The sequence below is a fragment of the Xenia sp. Carnegie-2017 genome, unplaced genomic scaffold (assembly GCF_021976095.1).
Source record: "Xenia sp. Carnegie-2017 unplaced genomic scaffold, XeniaSp_v1 HiC_scaffold_17, whole genome shotgun sequence".
Lineage (NCBI taxonomy): Eukaryota > Metazoa > Cnidaria > Anthozoa > Malacalcyonacea > Xeniidae > Xenia > Xenia sp. Carnegie-2017.
Window position 1 is genome coordinate 54,934 of NW_025813479.1, and position 24,273 is coordinate 79,206.

At 35.5% G+C, this 24,273-nt stretch overlaps 3 protein-coding genes across 4 annotated transcripts; 2 read left to right on the forward strand and 1 right to left on the reverse strand.

Moving 5' to 3' along the window:
- Positions 1-1,838: 1,838 nt before the first annotated feature.
- Positions 1,839-5,688, forward strand: LOC124437850 (enoyl-CoA delta isomerase 2-like). The gene is made up of 8 exons (XM_046987780.1): positions 1,839-2,141; positions 2,403-2,501; positions 3,039-3,084; positions 3,424-3,566; positions 4,013-4,185; positions 4,254-4,464; positions 5,225-5,368; positions 5,440-5,688. The coding sequence occupies exons 1-8, from the start codon at positions 1,920-1,922 to the stop codon at positions 5,593-5,595; spliced, it is 1,194 nt and encodes a 397-aa protein (XP_046843736.1). The 5' UTR covers positions 1,839-1,919; the 3' UTR covers positions 5,596-5,688.
- Positions 5,689-6,001: 313 nt separating this feature from the next.
- Positions 6,002-22,322, reverse strand: LOC124437848 (chromodomain Y-like protein). Of its 2 annotated transcripts, XM_046987776.1 has the most exons (11): positions 22,069-22,322; positions 20,797-21,404; positions 11,916-12,081; positions 11,011-11,220; positions 9,646-10,062; positions 9,153-9,382; positions 8,343-8,503; positions 7,709-7,829; positions 7,094-7,183; positions 6,606-6,749; positions 6,002-6,372 (listed from the first exon to the last, which is right to left on the reverse strand). In XM_046987776.1, the coding sequence occupies exons 1-11, from the start codon at positions 22,193-22,195 to the stop codon at positions 6,217-6,219; spliced, it is 2,430 nt and encodes an 809-aa protein (XP_046843732.1). In that variant the 5' UTR covers positions 22,196-22,322; the 3' UTR covers positions 6,002-6,216. The 2 variants fall into 2 exon arrangements, with proteins under 2 accessions (XP_046843732.1, XP_046843733.1); XM_046987777.1 differs by lacking the exons at positions 20,797-21,404; positions 22,069-22,322 and adding an exon at positions 12,173-12,239.
- On the forward strand, positions 12,553-18,177 carry LOC124437851 (GMP reductase 2-like). Its single transcript, XM_046987781.1, has 10 exons — positions 12,553-12,764; positions 13,711-13,836; positions 13,960-14,043; positions 14,155-14,328; positions 14,977-15,058; positions 15,169-15,275; positions 15,369-15,411; positions 16,100-16,156; positions 16,305-16,407; positions 17,808-18,177. The coding sequence occupies exons 1-10, from the start codon at positions 12,678-12,680 to the stop codon at positions 17,986-17,988; spliced, it is 1,044 nt and encodes a 347-aa protein (XP_046843737.1). The 5' UTR covers positions 12,553-12,677; the 3' UTR covers positions 17,989-18,177.
- Positions 22,323-24,273: the final 1,951 nt, after the last annotated feature.

Genomic DNA, 24,273 nt, shown 5'->3' on the forward strand with positions numbered 1-24,273 from the left:
CTTGACTTCTTTAGCGAAGTTAGTTCTGTATATAACGTTATCACACGTGGTTTGCCTTTCAAAAGATAGTGCTCGCGTAAGATCGCCAAAGCTTTTCTTCCATCGTTAGCAGCGTCACGAATGACGAGAGATAAACTTCTATCGTCCAATAGTTGTATCAGTTCAGCATAGGCATCGGCATTTTTCACAGCGTCTTCTTCTCTTTGTGTTGGTCCAGCTTCGGTAGGCAATGACGACAGGATTGTTTTACTCAGCTTTTTGAGTCTTAAATACCCAAGGAATTTTATTTCCCATAACTCATACTTTCTCTCGTCACCATCGAAAATTAGGCGGCTGTTGCTTGGCCATAACCTGTTGAATTCATGATGGTGGTAGCGAATAAATCACACTATTAAGCTAATATAGATCAAGTTTATAATAAGTTCGCCATTGCGTTACATGTGCTCGACCCGACTGACTCGACTCGACTGAATATATAATAGCATGCAGTAAAAGTCCTATAAGAATGTTCACGTGTCTATAAGGAAGTTAACTAAAGGAAATATCAAATTACAATGTTTAACCTAACAATTTCATTCTTGAATACCTGTCTATACCTTTGATATCTATAAAAAGGAATTGCACGCAATGGTTGAAACCAATGAACTATTTAATCAAATGTAACTTGATTAAATAGTTCATTGGTTTCAACCATTGAGTTGAAATGCTCAAGGTTAGAAGCCATATTGATTTCAGCAAACAGAGACCTGAAACGAGTTAATATTTTAGTTGCAATATTAACAAATGCTAAATAAAATCAATAACAAGAAAACAAAAACAATGATGAACCCAAATTGTTAAAGAACATATTTTAAGTAAAAAAGACTCATGCGAGGTAACTCAAATGTTCAACTTATGATGGTGAAAATATAAAAAAATCATGGAGATAAAATAAAGCATGACAATCAATAGATCTTCACTTAGGTAATAATAGCTGCAGATTCAAATTTATAAACAGTGTATGAAGCACTGACTAAAACATTTTGGCAATCAAATGCACTTGAAAGCCCTGGCAGGTTAGCTAAAGTCCCTCGGTGCTACAAGTCTTTGGACTTTTACTACAAAATCTCCCTCGGCTTTCAAGTACATTTAATCACTAAGTTACCTCACTACCATGCATCGTTTTACTTACAATAATATTGCACACGCTAGCTAAAATTTAGATCCATTATTGTCTTATATGAGCCAGTTTTAAATACTCAAAGAATATTTAGGTAATCAGCGAGTAAAATACTTTTACCTTACTCTGTACATAGCAGTTTTTCTTATGAGTCTTTCTATCGCAGGGATACGTCGGTATAAAATTCTCATCACCAAAATGTTTCAAATTCCAAATTGGTGAAGTGTAGAATGTGTAGTAAGCTGGTCAATACAACTCATACGTAACGCATCGATTTGCTGTTTAAAATCATAGAACTCATGCAGATAGATTGGATTCACATAGCCAGAATAACAACCAATAACTTTTAGCTTCCAGAACAATTCAGTGAATTCACCACAAATGTCAGTCTGCTACGTGAAGATAGTAGTCTTGCATATGCCTCAAGTCTTTTTTTACGCTTCCGAATTGCATCCTTGCACGCCTTATTTTATACAGTTCAGCCAACATTTACCTATTCTTGCCATAAAACGATTAAGTGTGCTCCAAATTGACTGAAAATAAAATTGTTCCGCATACGCCATTTTGAAAGCATGTCCATAATTATCCACTATCATCCATTGTAACCACTATCAACATCCTAATGTCATTGGTCAAAAATAGTCACATGTTTGATTTACTTTTGCCTTTTATTCATGTCATTTCTGGATATAAATTTTCTTATTCGTCCAAAGTTCAATCAATAATAAGAAAATATTTAGTGTACATTTCATTATAGCAAATGAACGTGACGCCAAGAGTTTGTAAATCGCATGCAATTTTTAGTCGTGGTATAGTGAACTATCTATCTCGACCTTATTTAAACCTGAACATTTTCACGAAAATGGTTCGAAAGTTCTCTGCCATCTCCGACCAGTTCAAAGAAGCAAAAGACAAAGTAGGAACTTTAACTCAAGATCCAGGGAATGAATTGAAGTTGAAGATGTACGCCCTTTTTAAGCAGGTATTTTACGATTCATAAAGATATTGTATCCGGTTTGTACATAAAGCTTGAACATTAGTTGTTGTATGTCCTAACCTAACAAGCTCTTCAATTAAATGGTGACTTTACATTTTTAATGCACAATGTGCATCATTGCAGTTGAATCATATTTTTGCAAAGGCACAGTCAATTTTTTTCAATTATAACTGTTCACAGTCCCACCATACAATTAAATCAAAGTTAAAAATAAGACAAATTGAAATAACAATGTATCATTTCCAGGGTTCTTCAGGCAAATGTAATACACCAAAGCCTGGGGCTTTGGACTTTGTTGGAAAGGCAAAATGGAATGCATGGAATGATTTGGGTGATTTATCACAGGTGAATATTTAGTTTAAAAAAGGCTGCACTTATCTTATAATGAACATTCAATATGTATCTAGCTTCAAACATCACCAAAGGACTGTATCTTTCAACAATTTTATTGAACACTCTCACAAGTCTTACTAAAATCTATTGTCATCAAATTATTTACAGGAAACAAGTTGTTTCGTGCAAAGTTGACAGCACACTGTTAATTAAGAACTGAGTGTGTGGCTCTTCAGGAAATTATGAGTACATATATACCTACCAGAACATACACCTAAATTATCTGCATGTAAATCTGTGCTTTTCAATGGTTATTATACACATATTTTATCTCCAAGCCATGCAATCTGAATTATATTCCCTATCTGTATTTACACAGAATTCCTGAACATTTAGTAGAGTAAAATTTTATACTTAACATTCTTAGTATTGGGGATGCAGGAAAAAAATGCAAATGTTACCATTGATTCTCTATCAAATACCTATGTACTTTTGAAAAAAACTTCTATTGCATGTCATAAATACTTTTAAATTGAAATTTTCTTTTAGGTAGATGCACAAAAACAGTATATAGCACTTGTGGAATCTTTACTAGGTGATTTTGAACTTTGCTGTGTATTATAAACACAAAGCTTTTCTGCAAAATATTCGGTATAAACATCATTTCCATGTTGTGTACATGTCCTTCTCAACATTGAACTATAGAACAGATTTTTTGACTAACAATGTTTTTAACAATACAGGATTCAGTTTGTTATATGTCTACAGTTATTTAAGTTAAATTTTGTTAAAGAGGTTTGACATGCAAGTGAAACACCTTAGTCATTCATTAAGGAGATGAAACATCTTTGAACTCAATCTCTTCCACTTTTGGGCTGTTTAGTCCAAAACAGTTATTGCAAATTTATTCAATATTTCTTAAATGTAACTTCAGGACAAGAACCCAAGACCAACAGCCAACCCAACAAAGACATTAATACATCAAATGAGTTTGAAAATATTCTTGTCTCTACTGATGGTGGTTTGAGGACAATCACACTGAACAGGCCTGATAAATACAATGCTTTGACCCCAAAGGTTTGTTGTTAACTACTAGAAAATCATGCGCCAACAATAGACTACGTCTTCTAACCATAACCAGCCATTTATTCAATGGTTTATCTCTCACCATAACCAGCCATTTATTCAATGGTTTATCTCTCACCATAACCAGCCATTTATTCAATGGTTTATCTCTCACCATAACCAGCCATTTATTCAATGGTTTATCTCTCACCATAACCAGCCATTTATTCAATGGTTTATCTCTCACCATAACCAGCCATTTATTCAATGGTTTATCTCTAACCATTACCAGTCATACCATTCAATAGACCACCTCTTCTAACCATGACCAGTCATTTATTCAATGGTTTATCTCTAACCATTACCAGTCATACCCATTCAATAGGCCACCACTAACCGTAACTAGTCAATTATTTTAACCATTGCCAGTCATTCTAATTCAATTCATTTATTGACAGATGTACAATGAGTTAATTGTCGCACTAAAGCAAGCAAGAGATGATAATTCGGTTGTGACATTAATAACAGGAGCTGGAAAATATTTCTGTAGTGGCAATGACCTCACTAACTTTATGAACATTCCTCCTGAAGGTCCAGAAAAACTTGCTGCTGATAGTAAAGAAATATTGAGGTGAAAAGCAACAAAGATTAACCTGTTTCACATGAAAGTTCATCAACATGTCTCCCTTCATATTTTAGAGAATTTGTTGCAACTTTTATCGACTTCCCAAAACCCATCGTGGCTGCAGTCAATGGACCAGCAGTTGGAATATCTGTGACAATACTTGGTCTAATTGATATCGTATATGCTTCTGATGTTGCGACATTTCACACACCGTTTATGACGTTAGGGCAAAGTCCTGAAGCTTGCTCTTCGTATCTCTTTCCAAAGATCATGGGTTATGCAAAGGTGACGTAACACCTACTATCTGTCCCAGTCCACTTTCAATTAACCCTGTCATCGTATTGATGCTGGACGAAAGTTGGTTTCTTGTTTAACATCCTCCTAACATCATTAACCTCCTCCTAACATCATTAGCCTCCTCCTTTAACATCCTCGTTTAGATTAAAAACTCTTTTCATCATCACAGCATGAATGCCGTCAATTTAAAAATTCATATAACAAACGTCCTCGACCCATTCTTTGATTCTCAAAATAACGGCCGAAATGTTTTCGTTCATGACGAAAGGTCAATTTCATTTTGGCTTGGTCAAAGTCAGTTTTTGTATAGTCACATTAATATACATAATTTTCGTCGATAATGTGAAAAAACATTTTTAACTAAGCGCTTCTGATATCACTACGCATGGTCTCACTATAATATTGAAATCCTCACAACGCAAAGCTGACCACGACACACTTTACGAAAACGGAATCGTAACCTTCAATGCTACAAGCCCCTAGCCAGCATATAATTACAAGCGAAAACATGGTTTTTACATTGACGCTCAATATTGCAAAAGCATATTGAAAGGAAAACCGATTAATAAATTATTATGGGAAAACTGAAGATGTGGCCGATACATAGGCATTTTTGAAAATCATTTTCCGTTGCCTGGCCGTTATTTTGAGCCCTGTTCTTCTTGCTTAGTTAACTCAGGTATTGTTATCTTAATACAGTTAGAGTTAAGGTACGATTTTCACACATTTCTTATTGATTTGCACTCAGGCGAATGAGATGTTACTCGCTGGAAAAAAACTGACTGCGGTCGAAGCTTGTAACTACGGTTTGGTAACAGAAGTTATTCCTCAAGCCGAGTTTGAAAAAGAAATTAACAACAAAATGAAATACATGGCTGCCTTGCCGCCGAAGGTAGCACAAATCTGGACTTAACAGTTATTGCTTGGTTTCATTTAACCATACAATGCTTCTCTCCATTTCAGTCGCTCTCATTGTCCAAGAAATTATGTCGCTCAGCTGAGCTGGAGAAACTTCATGATGTGAATAATAAAGAATGCGAACTGCTTGCTCAAAGATGGCTCTCGGAGGAATGCGCGCAAGCAGTGATGACTTTTTTACAACGCAAATCAAAAATGTAGTTGAAACATTAAGTTGATTCCTTTTTATGAAATTTTCGATTTATTTCCTTTCTGTGTATTTTATTCAGTTCGATAAAAACCATTTTCATCAAAGTGTTAAGCGTATAAAAGCATCTGCGCAAACATCGACTTGATGTCACGTGACAACATGTTAATTAATGACACTTATTTTTAAACAACTGCATCATTTTTCAACAAATGCGCAAGAAAATAAGGTTATTGCGACTAAGAAGTCCATTACGCCAGCAGTAAACACTGAAGTCTCAATGACTTCGACGATACAGAACGAGTGTTCGAAATTTTTCAGCAAAATTTTTTTTGCTATGTTTTGGAACTTGATTCAAAACGCAATCTATCTAGTCAATTATTTTAACCATTGCCACCGCTGCATGTTTAAAAGTCGTGGTTCAATGAACTTATATGTTTTGTTATTCAACTCAAGTTACGAATGATTTACACCAACAACGCTACAAATTCCGCTGCGTAAAGGTTACAAACGGATCATTGGGGATACAATTTCCGCTGCGTAACGGTTACAAACGGATCATTGGGGACACAATATCCTATTTGTACAATAAATATTAGCCGTAAGTCTGATCGCAAGTATACCTGGATGGTAAGTCATTCCTGTAAGCTCGTCCACCATCTTCTTACGATGCCATCCAAAATATCATCGTTGCTGATGTACTTTTGAAACAAATCGCATTCCTCGTGATTTTTATCCTCAAGTTCTTGTATATTACCGCTGACCATCAACGTCTTCGTGTCTCGCAGGCACTACAATATTAAATATGCTGCTTTACTATTGCCTGACATGGATTTTTTAAAAGTTCGAAACTGTAAATGTTTCGATCATCTGCGACGTGAACGTCCATGAATGACAATAGAAATTTATTGCATTTTCAAAGGTCCCGTGTCCAGTCCCTCTCCCTCCAGTTGCTAAGCTCCGCCCACCCCATGGTTTCCAATAGTGCCCAGTCCCTCTCCCTCGTAAAAATAGACACACAAACCTGTCTAGAAACTAGTGAAAATCTCGCCAAACGTGAATTGAGTTCCTCCTCGAAATCTTTGAAAGATAAAACTTCTGTGACAATTCCGCGTTCCTTTGCCATGTCACAGTCGAGTTTCGTGTTGCACAGAATAACAGACATTGCCTGATTTAAAGGAAATTCACCGTAAGACAAAATGCAAAATGACTCGGTTCTTTTATAAAGAAAAAATAATTATGTTTCACGAAATACTTTTTAAAGGGGTAGGGATAGGGAGTAAAGCATTTTGGGGAACTTAGATAAAGCTACTCGTAGTTTTAATAACTTTTCAATCTCACAGTTAATTTTTAACACCTCAGAACATAACACATCCTCTAAGGTTCAAGAAAAGAAAACATTTTAATGTTTATATAAGTGAACAACAGGCGTGGAAACAACTCAAGTACATGACATGGCAAAATATGACCTAGTGCCCAGGCCTCCGTTTAATATAAACAAGTCACGTGTACCTGTGAATGACCAAATAAATGAGGTAAAGTTAGAGAGCAACATCCAACTGGAGGATGACCCCACTCCACAAACTTCGTTTGAAAAGTTGCCTTTAAAAAAACACGACGAATATGTCAACTGAAATAAAAATTACGTAATGTTGTACTGAGGAGTCTCTAGGGGGTGAACAAAGTACTCAATTATATTAAGGGGTGTGGGTAAAGAGGGAAGTATGGGGGTAAAGGAAACTGAACCCACCGAGTTTTAATATCGAATTACTTTTTTGCGTAAGTTATATTTTTTCACTTTGGGGATTTTCGTCTGAATGTATTATTGACGTGTTTATTGCATTCATTGGCGAAGTAAATTGACCAATAAAAAACGACTCAATAAATGTTTGACATATGACATTCAAGAAAGTTCGGCTGTTCTCAAAATTACATCAATTCCTTTCTTTTTTCCACAAAACTCTCAAAAATGACTTAAATGTTAGTGACGTGACGGTACGCGCAAAAAACTCTTTGGAGACAATCACTATTTTCCATATTAAATATAACTCTGATATTAAACTGTTAAAAACACAGATGAAGTCAGACCAGCTAGGATGAGTAATTTTATAAACTCAATACAATTACCTTTTCTGAAGCAAAGACCATATCACACAATGCGATAAGGGAAAGACCAAATCCAGCTGTTGGACCGTTTACCGCAGCGATCAAAGGTTTTGGACACGTGACAAGAAGTCGAGTGAGAAGTCTGGGGAGAAAAAAGAAAATTCGTTATTCAGCAATTTTAAGTAATCAACATGAATCTACATTACTTATTAACTCTTTATTTAATAAACTGTCGAAAACAACACAAACTGGAAAGGTCGTCTTCACACAAGTCACAGATAATTATGAAATAAACGCAACGAAACATGTGCGTTGATTGGTGGGTAGCTGAGTTTCCAATAGACTGGGTAAACCGATCTGAGCCCCAATCAAGTCAAACAATCAAAGAAAATTTGCAAAAAATTCATGAATGCATGCAGAAAAAAATAATAGAGATGAATTAATAGAGAAATAAGAAAAAAAATTAAAAAGTCTATCTGAAAACTATCTGTTTCGCATTATTGCTATTTTATAAAAAAGAAATAAAAGATGTTTTTCGTGTTTGCACTGGTTTATGCAATCCTCGAAAACGTTGGTGAGAACTGTCGACCTTCGGTCACGGGTTTCCACTGATCTGTATAAAAATACATTAGAACTGAAATGAACTCATGCAAACCTGTATTTCTGTAATAATTCTCGTCTTTCTGCGTGAGAGATATTTCTGAATTGATCAAGATCCCATCCGTAAGTAAACGTACTTCCGGCACAGGAAATGACGACACATGACACGTCATCTTTGCCCGCATCATGAAATGCAGATATAAGGTCTTCGCATATCTAGAAAGAAAATGTATCATGATATGAAATGCATGGAATAAGTTTACTTAAGTAATGTCTCTAAAAAGATTGCAATTTAGAAAACTCCAGTTTCAACATCGCATCACTCCTGTTGACGACACTGCTCAAGAGAACATTATTTCTCATATGTTGTAAAATAAAGACTCCGATGTTGGTTTAACATAAAAATATTGCTCTGAGCTGTGAATATTTGTCATTGTGAATGACAATCGGTAGTTTTTACAAGAAATATTGAAAACCAAAACAAAGATAGCTATCTATACTAAATTAAATGACGCGATGTATTTTTAATGCACAGACTTCCCAGACACTGACAGATGATGAGACATCTGTCGACATGCATTATCTAGTCATTTGCTACTTTAACAACTATCTTTATTTTAGTTTTTAACAGTTCTTTTAAGAACTACTGAAAATTCAATCACCATCCGATAAACTGTTCAGAGCATTATTCATATGTATTCTCATACTAGATGGGAGCATATAACGATTCAGGATTCAAAATCCTATTGAAGTCACACTACATGGAGTACATGATGACTCAATATTAAGTACGCAGTGTGCATGCAAAAGAAAGAAAGTACGAAACGCCATAATTTTATACATACAACATAATTAACCGCGCTACCTGTCGATTGATAACATTTTTCTTGCTTTCGTTGCAAATCTTGATAAACAAACAACCGTCTTTATTAGTGACGACAAGCTCTTCTTCCAACACGCAGTTTGATGAATAATTAGGTAAAGTCCGTCGTGTTAGACGAGATGACAGCAGCAATTCTTGATTGTCGATGATAATTCGGTTCTTTTGCGATGAATGCGTTAAACCGTTCAATCGTTTCTTCTTCTTTCTTCTAACTTTAAAACAAAATTTCACATAAGCCACAAGATAGTAATATTTTCTATAAAGCTTTAATACCGGGCATTAGAATTCAAAGAAAAAAATTATAATTGATGAAGGAGAGACGGCACAAAGAAATAGCACAGCTGAAAGTTAAAGTGTTTGTTCTGAGACAACAGCTAGACACACAATTATCAAGAATACAGCGGCAGAATCCGGAGTATAAGAGTAGAATCGTACATTTTAGTACTTTTAAAGTTTTAAAATAAAGATGTTTTACCTTTTGAGATTCTTTGGGTTTTTTTGTTTTCCTGTTTTTCTTGATACTCCATTTTAACGTTTACCAATAACTTATCCTGATGCTCAACATCATCGTGTCCTGGTAACGAGTCTGTTGTACGCAATTGTTTCTTATTCCTGGTAGGACGACCACGCGATTGGCTCTTTAAAACTGTGTTCATTGAAATCCCCGAATCTTCCCCGTTCTCATCTGACGCTAAAGCTGATACATAATGTTTGCGATCTGCTATCAAAACTTCGCCATTACTTCGTCCTGTTTTACCCATAGTAGTACTCTTTAACCCTTTTGGTGTACCTGTATACTCCTCAGAATACTTTTGGTTTTTACTTAAAATTTTCCTGTTACGAAGTCCACGATCATAATTAAATATTTGATTTGATTTTCCCATTATACTTCCTGAAATGGAAAATTAGCTTCTTTAGATGGATAAATTAATTGAAGAACATTTGCAATATATTTGATTATTTAAGAAATAAAAGATGTTTGCTGTGTTTTCACAGGACTATGCAAACCAAGGAGACCTTTGGGAGCACTCGAGAACAGATCAGTGCAAGCCCAAGACCGAATGTCGAGAGTTGCACCGGCTCGAGAGTTCTTACAAACATCTCTGAGGTTTGCATAAGCCTGTGCAAACACGAAAAACATCTCTTTTTTATGAAATAACAATAATGCAAAACAGACAAATTTAAAGTAAACATTTTAATTTCTCCTCTCAAATGTAGTCATGATCAATTTGCAAATTCTCTTTGACTGACTGATTGCTATAAATGATTTGATTGGTTGAGCTCAGATTTGTTTTGCATAGGCTAATGCAAACACAGCTCTAGACCAATCAATGCAAGCGTTTCATTGTTTATTTTATAATGATAGATGAAAAACTTTATCTTAATGAGTTTTTTGGGCCTAGAAGCAGTTGACCCTAACCTGAAATGATGTTCATAAGAGAACATGCTGGCTTCTTTGAGTATGAACACCGTATAATATTATAGAATTTAGAGGGAAATAACATCTGAACAGTTTTACTTTTTAAATGTTTATTGTTTACTGTATAATGAAAGCTAAATATGTTCAATGCATGCATTTTCACATGATCATCAATTCTGGTACAGAGTCATCAACTTCTAAGCCCAAGAAACCCATGAAGATTATATTTTTCTGACATAAAATACATTGCTGATGTTCTTATAATCAATTAAGAATCTAAAGAAGTCATTTAGCTCATTTTAAAGTAGCAAAAACAAACAAACATAGGGATGCTGTAAATAAAAGTATTGCAATGAAATACAAAACTGATGCACCAAAATCTTAGATAAATTTCCCAAGTCAACACAAAGCAAAACAAACCCTTTAATGAAGATGATCCTTTGTAGTCAGTACTTCCTGGGCAAAAGTTTCTTTCTTGGTGATGACGTAGAATCTCTTTCTTTAGATCTTCTCTAACACCTCGCAGAATTTTGTTTCGTTTATTTGCGGGAAGGGCTTTAAGCGTAATCAATTCTTTCTTTGGATACTGTTGTTGTTGTGAAAGATGAACAACAGTCTTTGCTTTTAAACCTGAAGATTGTCAACAGCAAAGTATGGAGTTTACACTCAAATAAATGTTGAAGAAAGATACAGTGAATAGCAGCATTTTCAGGATAAACACATTTTAACAAAATATAGAAATTACATTTCGCAAAATAAGAATTATTTCTCAGTCAGCTATTTAAGAAAGCCGTTATTTGGAGATTGGATCATGATCAACTTAACCACTATGAATAGCAACCATGTTTACTGTCACAAAATTTCAATTTTAACATTACTATGCTGTGAAAAGTATAGCTGTACATTCAATCAATTTTGATCACAATGCTAAGCAACAATTGGTAAGGGATACTTAAACCTGTTTTCAATAGCCTCAGCCTCAGGTTAAATAACCAAATGCTTGCAATTTTCCATGTTCATACATTCCAATTCAAGCTCCAATCTACTCTATTCATAAGTAAACACTCTGCTTAAAGCATTAGTTATAGTTAGTGGATGCTTAAAACTGTAGATGAAGCATATTCTGCATACAGTAATTAATTATATGCCAGACATATCATTCTCCAAAATTATCTGAACTTCAAGATAATACATGTCACACTAACATCATGTATTTCGTTTTCATAGAATTTCGTCAACCATATGCTCTGCTGGTGGGGGGTACTTTGCTTTGAAGCCAACTTTGCGTAGCGTTGAAATAATTAGTAAACAAATAACAAACCAACCTGGTATTGGCCAATGTTTTGAAAAATACTCCTGAATTGCTTCTTGGCAATTTGTAAAGTTTTGTATGGGCTCCCAAGTTGTTGAAAATGGTGGGTAATCTTGCCAACGGACCAGGAAATCTTCTCTTCCGTCTTTAGTTCTTCGCCTACCAACGATCTCATCGACCTGTTCAACAAACAAAGAAAGTTGTATAAGCCTCAGATATAAAAAATAGAAAAAATGAGCTGCTGAAGTAGTTATTCCAGATGTTTTATACCTCGTAAGTGTCTGCACCATTAACAGCAGCCATGACCCATTTTTGAACCTAACTTCGAATCGTGAACTTGCGCGCGAAAATGTACACGTGTCAGCAGTCATGCGCAGTCATGCGATCTAATTTCAACGAAACTCGTCATGTTTCTCATCTTCACCCCCCTGATAGGAAAAAGTAATATGGGTGCTGTTGAAAAATAAATCAAGGTTTTTGACAAATTTTTCGTTCGAATGATATTAAGGATTACGCTTTTCATGTAACATAAATTTCTTCAATGAAAAGAAAAGTTTGAAAGATAATGCTCATTCCAATTTCCTCATTCAACTCTGCAGACGGGGACACTTGCGAATAATTTATTAAGTTTGAAACGCGCTAAAATGTCGCACGTGTTTTTAGCGTATTTTCTATTTGTTTACAACTTTCAGCATTTTACACCCGGAAGGAGTTCTTGGGTTACGTAAATCTGTTTGAAATTGAACGTGTTTTTCGTTCTTATTTCGCTGTCAACATGCCACATATTGATAACAATATTAAACTTGATTTTAAGGATGTCCTCATTCGTCCAAAGAGAAGCACAATTCGCAGCAGAGCAGATGTAAGTGAGACGGAAGTGATGCAGTGGATGACGAATCGCTGGTCACCATGTTGAAATATCAGTCTTTGTAGACTTCAATCTAGTCTTCGTCATGTGTGAATAGTCCTTATATACTCCAGTCGTATCTGATGTTGAATCTTGAGTCCTTATATATTCCAGTCTAATGTCTTCATCAGGAGTAATCTGATGTTAAGACTTGAGTTCTTATATACTCCAGTCTAATGTCTTCATCAGGAGTAATCTGATGTTGAAACTTGAGCCCTTATATACTCCAGTCTAGTGTCTTCATCAGGAGTGATCAGATGATGAACATTAATTTGGTCATGAAACAGAGACTTTGTCGTGGTGACAAACTTAAAGATGGATTTCAAAATAGCAAATACTATGGTGAATGGTGATAACAATGTAGTAGTTCTTAAAAGAACTGTTTTAACCAGAACACTAACCCAACAATTCAAAGGAACCGTTATTTACAGCTAGAAAGAGACGAAATGCATAGTGTCTCTTTCTAGCTGTAAATAACGGCTCCTTTCAATTGTTGGGTTGTGTTCTGGTTAAAACAGTTCTTTTAAGAACTATTACATTGTTATTATCACCATTCATCATGGTATTTGCTATTTTGAATTCCATCTTTGATTTGGTCATGTTTGTTTACATGGTGCAATACTATGATTATCTCAAACATTTGCTCAATCATGTCTTACCCACAATATTCACTCTTCAAATGACAAATTGAAGGACACAGAAGCAAGAACTACCAAAACCCCTACACTTTCAACTGTGAAAAACTACAGTTTCACATCTTGCTGGTCTCAAACTCTGAAATAAGTTTTGATGAGCTTTTAGAAATTGCATAACCAAAATTGCTTTACTGAAGGAGTGCTCTCATGTTAATCTCAATTCCTTTACAAATATTACATTGTAAATTCATCAAAATAATTATTAGGTTGACCTTTCTTGGCATGTTGTTCATCGACATTCAAAAAAATCCTTTCCTGAAGATGTGATACCAATCATAGTTTCAAATATGGACACAACAGGCACATTCACAATGGCAAAAGAAGTTGCCAAGGTAGACTTGACCACCATTTTCATATCCATTTACCCCCCAACATAATTGCAGATGTTTAGCATAACATTAATTAATAATAGTTTACACAAATTTCTATGATTTTATTTTAATTACTTCAACAAGCACAAGATGTTGACAGCCATACACAAGCATTACACCCTCGAAGAATGGAAGAGTTTTGCTGCAGAAAATCCTGATATCTTACCGGTATGAGCTAAATAATTTATACTAACTACACTTGTATCTCTTTATTGAACTTATTTACCTGCATTTCAACACTATGACTTATGGTCATGACAAATCATTTATATACTTTAGTATGTTATTGCAAGTTGTGGAATGATGAATAAAGATGTAGAAAAAGTCACCACCATTTTAAATAACCTTTCCGAAATTCGAGCTATTTGTCTTGACGTTGCAAATGGATACTCAGAACGATTCGTAGAGTTTGTCAAAGAAATTCGCGCCAAGTTTCCAGAACATATAATCATTGTGAGTTGATGCTTCAGCCTTGAATATTTGAACAATATTCCAAACTAATCTCTAATACATGTGTATTGCTCTCAACAAACAAGAAATAATAACGTTTCGATTACCCCTCTCCTTTTCACTTGCGATGTCTGTCAAGCGCAGGTCTTCACTGCTAATTTGCGTTGCCTTGAAAGATGGATTTAGTATTTAACATTCTTCAGTGTAGATTAAGAAATGTGCAGGTTTTTTTTGACTTCGAGAGAAAAATTTTCTCTCACGAAAAATGACGGATGAAACAATGACGTTAACCCTTCAATGGTTTAACTCACCATAACAGGACAGCGGCCAAAAATCAGAACAGTGCAAGTATCATGTATAGTTTAGAGTTTACTGTTTAAACATCATTCAAGAGAAATAGTTTTCAAGTTTGGAAGAGCACTTCAGACTATAGCATCACTCAAAAAATACAGAAGAGAAGCCAAAAAAGCAATATCGCCATTCCTACAGGACTAAAAATGCCCAAAACGCAAAAGATGCGGTCCTTTTATAAATAAGAGAGAGAGAGAGAGAAAAATGTATATTTTATAACAAACCCAGCCTAAAGCTATCTGAATGATTTCACAGGGCTCTTTATCGGCTTCAAAACTTGTCAATTGAATATTTTTACAGGCCGGTAATGTTGTGACTGGCGAGATGGTAGAACAACTTATACTTAATGGCGCTGACATTATAAAGATTGGTATTGGACCAGGTAGATTTACATATATTATATATACTTGAGGAATTACTTCCTTTTGCTTCTATGGTTAGTTGAACTTTCAATAAGTCTAGTTTTCAACCTGATTTATCTATCTAACCAAGGTTCGGTTTGTACGACAAGAAAGCAGACAGGTGTTGGTTACCCTCAAGTCAGCGCGGTTCTAGAATCGGCCGACGCCGCACATGGGCTTAAAGGTCACGTTATCTCGGTATAACAAAGCCATAATTTGGCAAATTTTGTTCATTTTAAAGCAGATTTTGTCGTTAGAAAATATAAGTCTTGTTCTGACATCCGTTTTTAGGACGGTGGATGTACTTGTCCCGGCGATATTGCGAAGGCATTCGGTACATAATTTCACAACACTGATTTCTGTATAATTATCGGGATGTAGCGATGGGCATGGAAACTACTACTTTTTGTTAAAAACTTACTTTATACCTCTCAGGGTAAAAACGTCAGATATTTTTATTAGAATTTATCTAATACGATGTTTGGTATGTTTTTACAAATTAATTATAAATGTTTGTGGATGTAAGGTAGATCCTCCAGTTTAGTCCTGAGAAGGACTGTTTGTCTTTATGTTAACTGACACAACATTGACCGAGACTATAGGTATAATGCATTACTTACAGCACCGACTATTGACTTCTTACGTTAGAAAGTTTATATACCAATTTAGAACAATACCCATTGAACATTTACTCATACTTACAAACGACTTATTCACAATCTCAAACTAACGAAAAAATAAGCATTTTGTACATACAATATCTGACATATGAACTAGACAAAAATAGTACGAACTTGACATTTAATCCTCGTATGACTCTGAAGATTACTACTAACACCAAGGTTGTTAAAACGTCAGTAAACATTACTATCCTACTCGGGACTCTACTAACCTGGACGTTCTAAATCTACAACAAATATGTAACGATACTCTCTGGTTCAAACCATTTACTTTAAGTCAAAGTAATTTTATTTGTTCAGATGTCAAAGATTTAAGATGAATTTTAATTTAAATATATTTAGGTGCTGGAGCTGACTTTGTCATGTTGGGCGGCATGTTTGCTGGACACGACCAGTCAGGTGTTTAAAGATATTTACTATTTTGCTATAACATTGTACTACTACCTACAAATATGTAATATATTGTTGGTTGTACGTCACTTGGTCATTATGATTTAGATAAACTTGGGAAAACGTTTGAGACCGTGGTTGTACTGTTGTCGTTTAGGCGGAGACTTGATCGAGCGAGGTGGAAAGAAGTACAAAATTTTCTACGGGATGAGTTCTTCAACAGCGATGCAAAAACATGCAGGAGGGATTGCCGAGTACAGGTAATGATTGCCGAGTACAGGTAATGATTACCGAGTACAGGTAACGATTGCCGAGTACAGGTAATGATTGCCGAGTACAGGTAATGATTGCCGAGTACAGGTAATGATTGCCGAGTGCAGGTAATGATTGCCGAGTACAGGTAATGATTGCCGTGTACAGGTAATGATTGCCGAGCACAGGTAATGATGGCCGAGTACAGGTAATGATTGCCGAGTACAGGTAATGATTTGCCGAGTACAGGTAATGATTGCCGAGTACAGGTAATGATTGCCGAGTACAGGTAATGATTGCCGAGTACAGGTAATGATTGCCGAGTACAGGTAATGATTGCCGAGTTCAGGTAATGATTGCGGAGTACAGGTAATGATTGCGGAGTACAGGTAATGATGGCCGAGTACAGGTAATGATTGCCGAGTACAGGTAATGATTGCCGAGTACAGGTAATGATTGCCGAGTACAGGTAATGATTGCCGAGTACAGGTAATGATTGCCGAGTACAGGTAATGATTGCCGAGTACAGGTAATGATTGCCGAGTACAGGTAATGATTGCCGTGTACAGGTAATGATGGCCGAGTACAGGTAATGATTGCCGAGTACAGGTAATGATTGCCGAGTACAGGTAATGATTGCCGAGTACAGGTAATGATTGCCGAGTACAGGTAATGATTGCCGAGTACAGGTAATGATTGCCGAGTACAGGTAATGATTGCCGAGTACAGGTAATGATTGCCGAGTACAGGTAATGATTGCCGAGTACAGGTAATGATTGCCGAGTACAGGTAATGATTGCCGAGTACAGGTAATGATTGCGGAGTACAGGTAATGATGGCCGAGTACAGGTAATGATTGCCGAGTACAGGTAATGATTGCCGAGTACAGGTAATGATTGCCGAGTACAGGTAATGATTGCCGAGTACAGGTAATGATTGCCGAGTACAGGTAATGATTGCCGAGTACAGGTAATGATTGCCGAGTACAGGTAATGATTGCCGAGTACAGGTAATGATTGCCGAGTACAGGTAATGATTGCCGAGTACAGGTAATGATTGCCGAGTACAGGTAATGATTGCCGAGTACAGGTAATGATTGCCGAGTACAGGTAATGATTGCCGAGTACAGGTAATGATTGCCGAGTACAGGTAATGATTGAGTGGAGCTTAAAGGATGAAAATTACTACACGTGAAACAAATCATTAACATTTGAAAAACGCTGACGTCCATACGTAAATTGTGATGATGAAAACCAAAGATAACGAAGAATTCTAGATTTTTATACATCCCTAAGTGTATACAATCAAACGTAAGATGTATAACTGCTGACCGTTAAATTAAGAACAATCCAAAGCGTAGTCTGAGCCCACACAGCATTCTTATCACCTTGTCATATATACACCACAGGTCTTCCGAAGGAAAAACGGTAGAAGTTCCTTATCGAGGTGACATAAAGGACACTGTCTTGGATATGTTGGGTGGATTGAGATCTGCCTGTACTTATGTCGGTGCATCAAGATTGAAGGAGTTAAGTAGAAGAACAACATTTATAAGAGTGTCGCAACAACTGAATAATGTATTTGCATAGCAGCAAATATCAAGATATATTGTAGAATTTTCATGAAGATATCTATGGCGTGCGCTGTTCGTATCATCCAGCGTGTTTGTTGGTTATAAAATATATTTGAAATTTAAGGAGACTTGTCTAATGTATGAATATAAAATTACATGATGTTCGTGATCGAATTAAGTACAAGATATTTTTCAGAAACTTCTAGTGACTTTGAGATGTGATTAACGACGATATAATTAAATTTTCGCATTATTGGTAGGTTGTTTGAGCAATTTAGGGTGAAAAAATCAGACCAATATGGAGCAAAAAATGATTTGAAAAGTTTATGGAGCCGAGAGAATAGAGGAAGCAAAACGCAATTTATAGTTCGAAAATAATTTAAGTTTTTTTTCTTTTACATTAACCTACACGATACCTCGCTACTTGTATTTACAGTTTTAATATATGGCCATACGTGAACGCCACTTGTTGCACAATTTACAAACAAAAATTAGTGAACATAATAAAAATATAAAATGATTACAACTAATAGCTATCATATTTCATAACTCTAGGTATCTTGATGTTCGTGTATGGATACGCGAGTTCGTTTCGAAAAGGGTGGAAAAGGGGTGTTTGAGGGATCAACTTGTGTTTAATGTTGGGTACAACCATGCAGGAAAGACCATTTATTCACCTTAGAGTTTTATTTTGTTGACGCATTCATTCAATAACGTTTTCGTTGGACAAACTTTAACGTGTTAGTAGATGTAGATCGTCCAGTTTAATAGAATCCAGAAGGACTGTTGGTGTTGATGTTGACTGACATTTCGACAACCTTAGCGGTAGTTATCTTCAGAGTTAAGCGAGGAATAAGTGTCAGGTTCGTCGTATTTGTTATCTGGTTCATAAGTCATCGTAGTGTATGTAGAGGAAATGTTTCACGTTTGCTTCTCATTTGACTCTGAAGATGACTCCGGTAATGTTGTCGAAACATCAGTCTACAACAGCAGTCTTTCTCAGGACTATACCAACCTGGATGATCTACATCTACAAACATGTATTACTACTCCAGAGTTCTAACCATTCACTTTGAAAACTTTTCTTGTCTAATGTTTGTTTTTATTCGTGGCTCTTCTCATCAAATAAGAAGCATTAAGGCAGGCTAAAATCCAAATAAATTGGTCTCTTCTGTTGATAAACAAAGATGAAGCAAAATCCTGTTAATCAGTGCCCAACACGTCGAAACAGACAATGCAGAGTTGATCCTTTTAAGTGCAAACTTCCATTAGATTTCCCTTCAGAAAGTTACATAGAATATCTTGTGTAGCATTTACGAAGCGACGACATCAATTTTAGCTTTTTTCCCCCTTGACTGTGGACTGGAGAGTTCGTTATCAGTGTTTTGCTGATCTTCGAATTGAGTAGCTTTAAAAACACCACCACCAGTCGCTGCAGACATGTCCAGAGATCTTTTAGCTGAATTTTGTTCCGTTCCATACTCTTTTCCATTTATTGAGGAAGGAAAAACAGAGTTTGATAAACCATTGTTTGCTTCATCACCAACTGAAGATTTTGTTTCGATATTTGTGAAATTTGACTCTGTCTTTTCATTATCATGTCGATTGGACAGGAACACGCAAACATCGCCAACCCTCAGTTTTTGGCATTGTAAACCATATTGCGCGAAAGTTGCTTCAGGTTGGCATGATGCCCAACCTTGGTCATAAACATAGAAGGGATGGTCTGAAGGCTTCTCAACCAACACCTATTTTGTAAAGAGTTGACTTTGTTTAAAAATTTGGACTTAAGAATAAGATAGATGAATAGAGAGGAACTGCTTTGCATTTCAATCTGCTCTCAAGGTGAAACACTTAACAATAGATAAACAAATTAATACAGATTCTTAGCACTTACACCCAGAAAATGGGCAAGCAATGTTTCCGATGTTGTTCACAAACAGCAATACTAATTTACGAAACAGGAAGTTTTTCATAATTTCTCAAGAAACAACTTTGTTTCAAGAAAGTATAGTTATTTTCAAAGCAAATTAAATGAGTATTAAGGTAGAAAAAAACATTGCAAAACAAAATGTTTTCTGTCTCCCAGCCAAGGTTGAAACTGTGCAAGCTTCAGGGGTTTCACCTCTGGCTCTGGCTAAAAGAATTCTGTCTCTGGCCAAAAAAATTCTAGTTTCCGCCAAACCCCCCTGGCTTCTGCCAAAAAGCTTTGCCTCTTATTGAAACAAGTTTACCTATGGTAAAAAGATTATATGCCTGAAGATTCATGAAATTTGAATGGGAATGCTGTTTTTCAGTCACTGTTCATAGTCCTCAAAAGAGAAAAAAACTTGCTTTGACGCAATGATCAAGGTCATGACAAAGAAGATATTGCAGGAGATGTCTATTTCAGCCATTTGACCTTGTGCCAGTATTAATATTGACTGGTCTAGTAACAGCCTGGTATACAACTTTTGTTTCAATGAAGGAAATGTTGAAGGATTTTTACTATGATGAGAGACAGCAGTTTGCCTCAAAACAACTTTATTGTCAAAAATGTCACTTTTGGACAATCTTCATACCCAGGTTGAAACATTCACTTTATAAAGCATTATGTTATATGTCATACATATTTTCTCTCTTTCTGTGTTTGTATGTTTATTTTAGTTTTTGTATGAATTTGAAAACTTATTTAGTTAGATGTTTATGAAAATCTCACTACCAGAGCTCTTGTTTTCAGTTCAACTCTGGCTCCAGTAAAACACATCAAAACTCTAGCTATGGTGCACAGCATTGAGCCAAGGACTCCTTAATGTTATAAAATATCAACAATAAAAACATTTACCTCTTTTTCTATGTTTTCCACAGCAAATGCAATCCACATAATGGAACTATTCGGTGTTTCTTGAATTTTAGCAATCTTACAAGTCTCTAAATAAAATTGTTTCGAAACTTTGGCACTTTCGATAAAATCTGTAGTCTTTAAATCCTCTATTGGTTTCACCCCACCATTAGATAATACTATCAATGAGCCTTTGGTAAAAGGTGCAAAATAATGTGACTTTCCTTGATATGCCTTTTGTTCATTGAATGTTTGATACATAAAACCAGGCTGAAATACGCCTGGTATCGACGTTGGACCAGTAATTGGTGCTTGAACTAACACTGGAGGAATCATTGGTGTAGAAAATACTTGACCAGTTGCATTATATCCTTGTGCTGCAAACATTTGATGTTGTAAACATTGGGGAACAAGGTAGTCTTTACTCAATGAGTTCATACTTGGACTTATTGAAGAATGAGGGACGGTCGGTTGATTTTGGGAGAGTTGAAGCTGAGTTTCTACTAAAGGAGAGCGGGCTTCCATTGGTTTCATTATTTGGTTTGACCTCTTTGTACTTGGTACAAAATCATAGTTGAATATGTTTGTTTGAGCAATGCTCACTTCAGCACCTGAAAGTAAAATAGCACATCACCCTTTTATATAACCGTTTAAATTGTTTTAATAATCTGCAGTAACTGGTTGATCATTAAAAAATCTAAAATATCATAAAACACAGTAAATTACAGTTCACGTTTCAATAATACAGCACATTAAGCACTTTGCCATGACATCGAACTTTGATATAAAACCGAGTCAACTGTATGTTTCTATTTGTGTTTACTTGCAAGACTAAATATATTTATTTGCCAATAAAAGATTTCAATTTGTTGTAGAAAATATGAGCAAATACAACGATTTTCGTGTATTGACTCACTAACAGCATTCAGTCTCAAACCACAAACGGAAATATTGCACGCTTTCATTTTGTATAAAACGAGTTAATGTTTGACAGGTGTTCAAAGATTTCTATAGTTTACCAAAAATTACAAGCCATTCAAAAACCGGGATTTTATGGATCATAAGTTCCTTCTTCACCGAAAGCACTTTTAACTTGAAAATCAATCGAAATTATTGTATGCGACCGACAGAACTTTGAATTTCTAAGTGCCGAAGGAAAGAGAAATTAGCTTCTTCATAACTCGACAAAATAATGATTGATAGAAAACAACAAGACAGAGAGAAAAACGAGTCGGCAGTAAATTATAACGAATAATTTCAAGTACAAAAACATACCTGAAGCATCGACACGCTTAGGCACTTGCCCAGTGCTTTGAGCCACAACAGAAGAGCCATCGGTGTCAGTTTGACTCTGATTTAAGCATTCTTTTTTCACCATTTCTTTTAACAAACTACTCGCCATTTTAGGACGCCACTATCTTTAACTTTTTAGTAAATAACTTTCCAAGAAAGCCAAGGCAAACGGCATATATTTAGCACAACATTTTCACGCGAAGCGTGAACGAAACAAAGACATTTCTCTCAACATTTCAACAAAGATATTTTGTCATATGAATTCTGGTAAAATCCTCACTGAACTCTAATGTTTTATGGTCAAGTGGAACGCGATGTTGTTCGTCGGTGGAGGATGAGGGATAAAGCGTTCATTAATGGATAATACAGCATATGGAAGGAGAATCGTACTTATCAAATTATGATATATTTATTTATTGCATAAATGCATATTTTTTCAACTTACAGTTTAAAAAATCGCCAAACAGCAAGTGATATAGTTGTGAATGACAAAACGCTACCTAAAAAATGACAAAAATTGTCAATTCAAGGTGTTCTTTAAAGGCGATCATTGCCATCTTTTTGATATATTACATGCCGATCTCAGATCTTACATGATATCATAATTATTTGCTCAACATTTTAACACAATGATTATAAAATACTTGCACTGGGTATCACTTGCGCTGAGCTCAATAAATTAAATTAATCAAAGAAAATTTGAAAATCAATCATGAATACACGTTAGAAGAAGAATTAAGAAACTTGTTTTACATTTATCTGTTTCACATTTTTATTATATTTGAGAAAGAAAAGATATTTTTCGTGTTCATGGAAAGGTCTCCTAGGTTTGCAGAACCCTGAGAAAACATAGTAAACATCTTTTGTCTTAATTCAAAATATTCTTCACCATTTTAATTTGCTTATATTACGAGTTTTCACGACTCAAAACACCCGAAGGGTAAAAAAAAACAACTCCACAATTGTGATATTACCTACGAAATACTTTAGAAGGTCTAATTTCTGTGCTTCAATTTTAGTTTCAACACGTGCAACCTAAAACATACAGAAAATAACATTCAAAATTCGTTTTACTGGCTAAGCCATGTCTTTCGGCCACCTTGCAAGATGGCGTCCTTGCCTCACCTTCACACGGCAGTTACACATCTAGAGGACTGGGCTCTATCATTGGCGAATAGTGACGTAAATATCATGCAGTGCGAAGGGAGTGGTAGTGTGTGTGTGTGGGGGGGAGGGTCAAAATACTCATTGACTTACTTCAGTGTCTATTCGATTATTGTTGTCCTTAATTTTCTGATCACGGAATTGAAACTATATAACGGCAAAACAGAGAGTACAATCCACTATACGTTATCTTTATGATAACACACTTTCTTTCGTTTCAACGATCAATTTAGAACGAGTAGTGTACCTCTTCTTTAACCCGACTTCTTTCTAAGCTCGTATCCAAAGCTTGACTCGACTTCAACTTTAAAACTTCGTCCTAGTTTGAAAGTCAGAAAGGCATTTATGAATCTCGTTGCTATTTAGTGATTCCCCAAACAGCAAATAGTAAAATTAACATTTTTTGCGTCTTCAACATTATTTTCAACTTAAAAAATATTTATCTACACGGAACATTAAATACCCAACGCCAATTTAACACACACAATTATACACACTTCCAATCTTTTCAAATTTTTCTAGAACGTATTTATCTCTATCAGTTGTTCAACACAATCATCGTTACTTTACCTAACGTCGCAAAAGTGGTAAAGATTAAAAGTTCGTTAAAAAGTTCATGTGCTAATTGAAAAGTTTGCAAAATCATTCAACCAAAAAAAAAGTTATCACGACTTGATAACGGTGACGAAGCCAACTCACAAGTTTCGTCGCACTAGGTAAATAATTTTGTGTTCATTCTCTGTAAAAACAATAAATTTCTAATGAAATGAATAATGATAATGTCAAAAACGTACACAGTATGAACAAATTTGCAGAATAATAAAGTAAATGGTTTGAACCTGGGAGTATCGTTACATGTTTGTAAATGTAGATCGTCCAGGTTGGTATAGTCCTGAGAATGACTGTTTTTGTTGTTGTTCACTGACGTTTCGACAACCTTAGCGGTAGTCATCTTCAGAGTGAAAAATATAGTCAACAACAACAAAAACAGTCCTTCTCAGGACTATACCAACCTGGACGATC

Coding starts and splice junctions, on each gene's coding strand:
- LOC124437850 (XM_046987780.1), top strand. CDS start 1,920: ATGAACGTGACGCCAAGAGTTTGTAAATCGCATGCAATTTTTAGTCGT. Junction 3,085..3,423: donor ACTTGTGGAATCTTTACTAG/GTGATTTTGAAC, acceptor ATGTAACTTCAG/GACAAGAACCCAAGACCAAC. Junction 3,567..4,012: donor ACAATGCTTTGACCCCAAAG/GTTTGTTGTTAA, acceptor ATTTATTGACAG/ATGTACAATGAGTTAATTGT.
- LOC124437851 (XM_046987781.1), top strand. CDS start 12,678: ATGCCACATATTGATAACAATATTAAACTTGATTTTAAGGATGTCCTC. Junction 15,412..16,099: donor CGATATTGCGAAGGCATTCG/GTACATAATTTC, acceptor AAATATATTTAG/GTGCTGGAGCTGACTTTGTC. Junction 16,408..17,807: donor GGAGGGATTGCCGAGTACAG/GTAATGATTGCC, acceptor TATACACCACAG/GTCTTCCGAAGGAAAAACGG.
- LOC124437848 (XM_046987776.1), bottom strand. CDS start 22,195: ATGGCGAGTAGTTTGTTAAAAGAAATGGTGAAAAAAGAATGCTTAAAT. Junction 11,221..11,915: donor AAAACATTGGCCAATACCAG/GTTGGTTTGTTA, acceptor GACAATCTTCAG/GTTTAAAAGCAAAGACTGTT. Junction 10,063..11,010: donor AGGATCATCTTCATTAAAGG/GTTTGTTTTGCT, acceptor TTTCCATTTCAG/GAAGTATAATGGGAAAATCA.